At 29.4% G+C, this 9,115-nt stretch overlaps 1 protein-coding gene across 1 annotated transcript in view; it reads right to left on the bottom strand.

Moving 5' to 3' along the window:
• Positions 1-6,630: 6,630 nt before the first annotated feature.
• The window catches only part of LOC106337920, a gene marked incomplete in the record, with an annotated part of 5,306 nt that continues 2,821 nt past the window's right edge, over positions 6,631-9,115 (bottom strand). Inside the window, 5 exon segments of the mRNA XM_013777021.1 lie at positions 6,631-7,010; positions 7,104-7,566; positions 7,793-8,194; positions 8,311-8,373; positions 8,728-9,115. Of these exon segments, the coding sequence (XP_013632475.1) occupies positions 7,246-7,566; positions 7,793-8,194; positions 8,311-8,373; positions 8,728-9,115 (1,174 nt within the window).

The raw sequence follows: 9,115 nt of genomic DNA, 5'->3' as shown, positions 1-9,115 counted from the left end.
TGAATGATCTATCCTAATCAGATGATTTCATGTGATATGCAGGAAGGTAAAGTTAAACCTATACAAAATCGAGATAAAGTTAAATCCATGCATGAAATCAGATTAGTATACATTTTCAAAAAAAAATGCAATCATTTCTTACTTTTATTTGTTTTCGATATTTATCAGATTAAATATAATGATTTGATAATGCTAGTATATCAGTAATAATCCGAAATTTATTTATTTTCAGATAAATACTAGCAATTCATATTCCTAGTAGGATTAGGAAAAAAAAAATATAATAAATCGATATTTTTCTGATAAATGCTGAAAATTCTATTTTTTTTTTATTTAAGATAAAGATATAAGGTTTTTTAAAAAAATAGGAAAATCGAATTAAAATATATAGTATATTGTTTTCAGTCGGATTTATCAAAAAAAAATTGGATTTATCTATAAGAAAAATCGGATTTATCTTAAAAATATTAAAAAAAGAATTCTTTCAAATTTGAGACAGGTTCTAGTCGATTTCAACATATCAGAGAAAGACTTTAAACATTCAAGAACAAGTTTCTAATGCAAGCGAACAATCAGATTACATTGATGCAGCAGTCGGATAATTAAAAAATTGGTGTAATTGTTAACCTAAAAGGTTCTAGCAATTAACTCACATCAGGAAGATTAAAAAAAATCAAACAAGCTTAAACAGGGTGAAACAAGACGAGATTTAAGCTTTGAAAATAGATTAGGGTTTTAGATTTTATTCTGCAAAGACATACGGCTAGATGTAGCTGTATGTATGCGGCTGAGGGTTTAAATCTTTTTTTTTTTGTTTTGTTTTGAGTTTTCTGAAGATACATGAACCTTTTGTGATGAGTTGAACGGTCTGTGAGGAGAGGCACAGAGAGCTGCTGCTGGTTGCTGACAGAGAGAAAAGGAGGCGACTGGAAGAGCTTTAGGAGTCGCCGGAAAATAGCAAGAGATCGTTTGGTTTCTGATTTATGGGTGGTGGATTTTTGGAAGGGTTTAGAGACAAGGTCGTGCTGATAACGTGTTGTGAATGAAGAGGGGAACTTGTGTGTATTATTAGGTCGACCAACTGGTCTTTATATACATATGGTAATGACGGTCTAAGTACTGGATCGACATGAGATCGTACTTATCCTTAACTAGATAATGACTAGCAATACGTAAGATAAACACCAACTATAATGTAGATAAACACAAGAGTAGATAGGCGCCAGTATAATTCTGCGGATGGGCTTGGTCCGCCTTGCTACACGGACTGATAAATGGATCGATCACTAAATGGTTTATAACAGCTGTTTAAATCTTTTAGTTTTTCAATAGTACGATGTTTTTCTAAAGATAACAAATAAAATATAATGAAAAATATTATAGTAAAAATGTAGCAAAAGTGGTAATAAATCTTGGTGGATTTTGTTGATAAATGGTAGTATTTCTTTCTTATTCAACTAACCAAACAACTCAGAGAATTTAATGAAATTAATAGGCACGTGGATTTTACTTTTCATTGAATCATATTAATTTAAAATTGATAGGAGAAATAAGAAATGTATGGCTGCAAAGTAAGAGGGAATAATTAGTTTAGAAGATAAATCACCAAAGTATTAACTATTCCAAAGAAACCCGTTGAAAGTAGAAGAGTAAAGAGAACACAGACCAATCTTAATGAAAGTTTCATGCTGTCCACATGATTGGTTGGTTTTATTAATGTGATAGAATGCTTTCATTCGATGATTGTGGTGATGATCATGCACACGACATTGACCTCAAATCTCCAAATGTGAACAACATCACTAGCTTGTCCACGGAACTCGAGTAGTGTCTTCTTCCCATGGTCCATGATATCAACTTTGTGTCTTTAATGTACTTAAACTTGACAAATCGACAAGCCCACGACCATTTTACTCTAGCACAAACATCTTACCCACGTCATAACCAAAGATTGATAATCTAGCTGTTTCCAAGTTATGCGAGGTAATGACATACTATGAAAAAGCTTCGATTATCATAGGTTTTGTCCACCGATTGATGTATGCATCCGAGAAATCAAGCACAAAGGGTAACAAGAAGCAAGAATATTATGATGCAAGAAATCTAAATACATGGATCTAGATACAAGAATAGAACCATTTTTGGAGGTTTGGGGAAGATAAATAAAGACTCTATCAATTAATACTCGATGCACAAATAAATACGATAACTTAATAAAATTTTCATGTTCAAAGTTGAATCGATATAAAATATGACAGAATTTGATAAGATAATAAGATAATAATATTTAAAAAATAGGTAAATATATGATCCCACTAAAATTATAAATTAATAATTACTATATATAAGTTCTTATAAGCATACACAAAGCAATTTGTTGTTTATTTTTCTTCAAACTGAATCTCATCTCTATTTTTTATATTGAACAACATATAAAAGTGATGTATTACATGATATGTCATGTAAAAAACTTTGAGCACTAACACTTTTTCAATTTTTAGATTTTGATATGTCAAACTATTATTGGAAATAAGCTGGATTATCTCTTCAATTATTTCAATAGTAGATTCCTAGATTATTTATGAGGTGCACCTAATTTTTTGGTAATATTAACATTTTTAAAAATAGTAAACTTAAATAATAATTTGTCATACTACGATTGGTCGTTTAAATCCTATGTGGACGCTCTCGATGGTTTATAGCCTCAACTTTTATATAGTATATTGAAAGTCTTGTATTTTTAAATTAATTATTCTTTTCGTTATTTATTTTTTAATTTTCGAAAAATATTAAACATTATGTTAACTTAATATAGTATTTATATTTTTGTAAATTTACCTTATTCGATATTGATTTATATTTTAGTTTGAAATAAACATTTTTTGGTAATATTAACATTTTTAAAAATAGTAAACTTAAATAATAATTTGTCATACTACGATTGGTCGTTTAAATCCTATGTGGACGCTCTCGATGGTTTATAGCCTCAACTTTTATATAGTATATTGAAAGTCTTGTATTTTTAAATTAATTATTCTTTTCGTTATTTATTTTTTAATTTTCGAAAAATATTAAACATTATGTTAACTTAATATAGTATTTATATTTTTGTAAATTTACCTTATTCGATATTGATTTATATTTTAGTTTGAAATAAACATTTTTTGGTAATATTAACATTTTTAAAAATAGTAAACTTAAATAATAATTTGTCATACTACGATTGGTCGTTTAAATCCTATGTGGACGCTCTCGATGGTTTATAGCCTCAACTTTTATATAGTATATTGAAAGTCTTGTATTTTTAAATTAATTATTCTTTTCGTTATTTATTTTTTAATTTTCGAAAAATATTAAACATTATGTTAACTTAATATAGTATTTATATTTTTGTAAATTTACCTTATTCGATATTGATTTATATTTTAGTTTGAAATAAACATTTTTTGGTAATATTAACATTTTTAAAAATAGTAAACTTAAATAATAATTTGTCATACTACGATTGGTCGTTTAAATCCTATGTGGACGCTCTCGATGGTTTATAGCCTCAACTTTTATATAGTATATTGAAAGTCTTGTATTTTTAAATTAATTATTCTTTTCGTTATTTATTTTTTAATTTTCGAAAAATATTAAACATTATGTTAACTTAATATAGTATTTATATTTTTGTAAATTTACCTTATTCGATATTGATTTATATTTTAGTTTGAAATAAACATTTTTTGGTAATATTAACATTTTTAAAAATAGTAAACTTAAATAATAATTTGTCATACTACGATTGGTCGTTTAAATCCTATGTGGACGCTCTCGATGGTTTATAGCCTCAACTTTTATATAGTATATTGAAAGTCTTGTATTTTTAAATTAATTATTCTTTTCGTTATTTATTTTTTAATTTTCGAAAAATATTAAACATTATGTTAACTTAATATAGTATTTATATTTTTGTAAATTTACCTTATTCGATATTGATTTATATTTTAGTTTGAAATAAACATTTTTTGGTAATATTAACATTTTTAAAAATAGTAAACTTAAATAATAATTTGTCATACTACGATTGGTCGTTTAAATCCTATGTGGACGCTCTCGATGGTTTATAGCCTCAACTTTTATATAGTATATTGAAAGTCTTGTATTTTTAAATTAATTATTCTTTTCGTTATTTATTTTTTAATTTTCGAAAAATATTAAACATTATGTTAACTTAATATAGTATTTATATTTTTGTAAATTTACCTTATTCGATATTGATTTATATTTTAGTTTGAAATAAACATTTTTTGGTAATATTAACATTTTTAAAAATAGTAAACTTAAATAATAATTTGTCATACTACGATTGGTCGTTTAAATCCTATGTGGACGCTCTCGATGGTTTATAGCCTCAACTTTTATATAGTATATTGAAAGTCTTGTATTTTTAAATTAATTATTCTTTTCGTTATTTATTTTTTAATTTTCGAAAAATATTAAACATTATGTTAACTTAATATAGTATTTATATTTTTGTAAATTTACCTTATTCGATATTGATTTATATTTTAGTTTGAAATAAACATTTTTTGGTAATATTAACATTTTTAAAAATAGTAAACTTAAATAATAATTTGTCATACTACGATTGGTCGTTTAAATCCTATGTGGACGCTCTCGATGGTTTATAGCCTCAACTTTTATATAGTATATTGAAAGTCTTGTATTTTTAAATTAATTATTCTTTTCGTTATTTATTTTTTAATTTTCGAAAAATATTAAACATTATGTTAACTTAATATAGTATTTATATTTTTGTAAATTTACCTTATTCGATATTGATTTATATTTTAGTTTGAAATAAACATTTTTTGGTAATATTAACATTTTTAAAAATAGTAAACTTAAATAATAATTTGTCATACTACGATTGGTCGTTTAAATCCTATGTGGACGCTCTCGATGGTTTATAGCCTCAACTTTTATATAGTATATTGAAAGTCTTGTATTTTTAAATTAATTATTCTTTTCGTTATTTATTTTTTAATTTTCGAAAAATATTAAACATTATGTTAACTTAATATAGTATTTATATTTTTGTAAATTTACCTTATTCGATATTGATTTATATTTTAGTTTGAAATAAACATTTTTTTGGTAATATTAACATTTTTAAAAATAGTAAACTTAAATAATAATTTGTCATACTACGATTGGTCGTTTAAATCCTACGTGGACGCTCTTGATGGCTTATAGCCTCAACTTTTATATAGTATAGATTCAAACCAATAATTTTCTAAATCAGAAAATTGAAACACGAATTTTGTTAGTCAAACGAATGAGCATATGTGAACAGAAATTCCATCAACTCAAAACTAAGTCATGTGATTTATGTTAAACTAACAAATTATACTAGTCCAAATAAAAAAAATGTTTCCCGTGAACAAATATTATTACAAATCTAATCAATTAATTATCGATTCATACCGCGTTTGAGATCAAATCATAAGACGATAAGTGTAAAAGCATGAGTTACTTATCTTGATTGATATAGAGGATGTTGGTGATGAAGAAAAGAAACGGCTGATTTCACTCGACACGAAGATGAATAGATGATGAGAGATCGCAAAACTCCGTTGACCCATAATCGTATCGTTATGTTAGATTGGTCGGAAACTCAACATCAGTTAGGGTTTTCATTTTTTCTTTTTGTTACAACTTCAGACGGCTAGGGTTTCGTGTTGATAACGTGTTGTAAATAAATAGAGAAAGAGAGAATTAGTTATTCTTATTCATAACATAATGTGCCATTTATATATAGGGAATTACGTCATAGATAAATGAAAAGCTTACAAATACTAAACTAATAAGGAAAATGAAATCTTAATTATACAAGGAAAAAAAAAACCATGAGAAAAAGAAAAGTCTAAACCGCATTTGCTTATGACATTCACTTAAACGGTTCATAACAAAAACAATCATATTGTTGTTTTTTGTTTTTGAAAAAAGAATATTAGTTATGATATTCTTCATTTAATTGTTATTGTGTAGAGTAGAAAAGGTTTTTTTGAACAGTCTTGAGTTTTGTAAAAAAAAAAGAGTATTATTAGTTTCGATTTTGTATTAAAATTAAATGTAACGACGTTTCACTTGTTCAAGTCTCAATGTGCCTGGCCAGTGATCATCTTCATATATAAAAATATAATTATTTATCTTGATAATTCAGTTGGAAACAGATGTTGAGGATTTGAGATTTTCGAATTTTTATATAGAGATAACCTTCCATTTCAAGAGTATACTGGGCTGCGTATAAGCCTTTATGGGCTTTGAAACAAAAATGGGCTAGACAGTTGTTCTGTTAAACAAAAAATGGACTGGCGAACGAAATTGTATAGTTTAGGTATTGGCCGCCGAAATGATCGGTTATTGAATGTATTAAACGACAGTGCGTTAGTTCTAGTGGCACGAAGATGTAATTATTGTGGAAAAATCAAGGTTAAGTACATTTAATAGTTTAGATGATTTGTAATCAATTATTAGAAGATTAAATTAAAAAAACTTGATGTAACTGGTTAGAAAGTAAAATTATATATGTATAGATTTAGTTTCAAGAAACAAAATAAAACGTCTTGCAATTTTTTCTGAATATAATAAACAACTACGACCGTGGCAAAATAAAGAGAACACACACCAGCTTTATTAAAAGTTTTATTCAACCCACATGACTGGCTGAGTGGCTGGTTTTATTAAGATAATATCCGGGTTTTTTTCACTCGGTGGTGATGGGCACAACAGTGACTCCAACACTGTGGATAACATCACTAGCTTGTCCATGGAACCCGACGATCTTCTGGCCATTCTCCCCAAGAGTGAACTTCTCACCGGAATCCATTAATTCCAAACTGACTTGACTCCCTTTTGTTCGTCTTGAACTGAAGTGAGATAATTACTGGCTCCTCCACTCCGAATATCTTATCGTAGTAGCCTACCAAGGCCGTGAGATATTCACCATCCTCAAGAACAAACTGAAAATCCTCAAAAACAACAAACTTAAGTGTAAAAATCTAGTGATGTAGCTGAAACCAAACAAAAAAATCTTGCTCGGCTATGAAAATGACCTCTTCAGCTCCAAGTAATGTCATCTTCCCATGATCATCTCCAGTAACCAAGCTTGTGCCTTTAATGTACTCAAACTTGACAAATGATACACCATCGTTACCTTGCCCTACGTAAATTTTCTTTACATCGTCGTAAACACCATCATCCCATGTAACTCCTCCGTTGCCGCCTACGTACGGATGGTAGTTTCTTGGCTGGAATCAAAGGTGTTGGAGCAGGAATAGGTGCAAAATATGCTCCTAGAGCATCAATAGCGTCACCTTCTGTCCCATGGAATCCAACAAGCCGACGATCCTTTTGCTCAAGAACAAACTTCTTACCCACTTTATACCCAAAGAATGATGCTCTACCCTTTGATGTTTGGAAGGTAAGCGACGTGATGACAGTATTTTGAAAAAGTTTTGGCTTATCATAGGTTGCTTCCACCGTTTTGATGTATTCATCCGGGTAATCAAGCACAAACTGCAACAAGATCAACATTCAATAAAATTAATTGTTTAAGGTTGTTAGGAGATAAAAAAAAAGTTGTTGGGAGATCTCGGATATTATTATGAAATTGTGTTCAATATATTTCGATGTAGTTATTAAGAAATTTAGTATTTATGTATAAATTTGTTTGTATCTATAAATGTAAAGATTTTGTTAGACAAGTTATTCATTTTGTATAAGAAGTGTATAAATAAGTTACCTCGGCTGGTGTTCCCCCTTTCACCCCATGTTGAAATTTCTCTGACTTGCCACCTTTGTCGTACTCGAACTCTAAATATGCAATACGACAATCATCTTGACAGATGCGCAGCGTTTTAACGGCGTCGTAAGAGCCATCATCCCAAATAAGTCCCTCTGTACCACCTTGAGCATCCAGCTTATAAAGAGGAGGCAACGACGTGGTGAGAGAGTCATGCACAAAGTAAACTCCAAGAGCGTCGAGAGCATCACCCGACCGTCCATGAAACCCTACGATCTTCTTTCCTTGATCCTCAAAACCAAACTTTGTACCGGTCCGGTGGATGAGGAGGCAGGTCCGGTGGATGAGGTCAACGACAGCAGATGCTTCGACAAGTGTTTGGTTGGTCGGCCGGAGCAACCTCTATTGTCGTCTGCTGCAACTTTCTGCCTCATGATGTGTCGGTGCTTGATGCCCATCGTCGGACTTCCGTGGTAGGTGAATTTTTTGGAGGCGAGCTTGGGGAGGCCAATATTTACCGGCTCGTGACTCATGGTGTTCAATGTCGCCTCAACATTGTCTTCCGCAATACGTGTCGCACACTCTTAGAGCAACATTATCAATGGCAACTCTTAGCAAACATCTTAGAATATTTAATGACTATTTTTAGTCGAAGAAGTTTTGTAAGATACTTAACTAAAATACTACATTATCAATAGAACTTTTTGAAGGTTCTTAGGTTAAAAATATTATTTTTATTTATAAATAGTAATTAAGATATATCCATTTATATTCAATACATTAAAAAAAAACTTTTTATTTCATTAAATTAAAATTACAATCATTTTATTACATTCCATTTAAAAAAAAAATTAAAAATAATAGCTAACACACATTTTATTCAATTCACAGAAACTTAAAAATCATTGGTTATTTGGAAGATGTCCAAATTTAGCCCAAATATTTTCAATCAAATCGAATTTTAATTGTTCATGGGCTTGTCTGTTACGAACGCTCGATCGACGATCCATTGCAGTGCCGAGATTTGAATTCGGAGTAACGGTGAATGTATCCTCTTCTTCGCTTTCTTGAAATTCTCTCTCGTTATACTGAGTGAATGTTGAACGTTCATCCTCGACAATCATATTATGGAGTATGATGCATGCTTTCATAATATTTGCTATTTTTTCTTTATCCCATAACTTAGATGGATTTTTCACTACGGCAAATCTAGCTTGCAGAACTCCGAAGGCACGCTCCACATCTTTTCGAACAGCTTCTTGGGTTTTAGCAAATAACGAATGTTTCTCACTTTGTGGAAGTCGGATAGATTGAATAAAAGTC

The sequence above is a fragment of the Brassica oleracea genome, chromosome C4, assembly GCF_000695525.1.
Source record: "Brassica oleracea var. oleracea cultivar TO1000 chromosome C4, BOL, whole genome shotgun sequence".
In the NCBI taxonomy this organism is placed as follows: domain Eukaryota; kingdom Viridiplantae; phylum Streptophyta; class Magnoliopsida; order Brassicales; family Brassicaceae; genus Brassica; species Brassica oleracea.
This window is presented reverse-complemented; position numbering and strand designations above follow the sequence as displayed.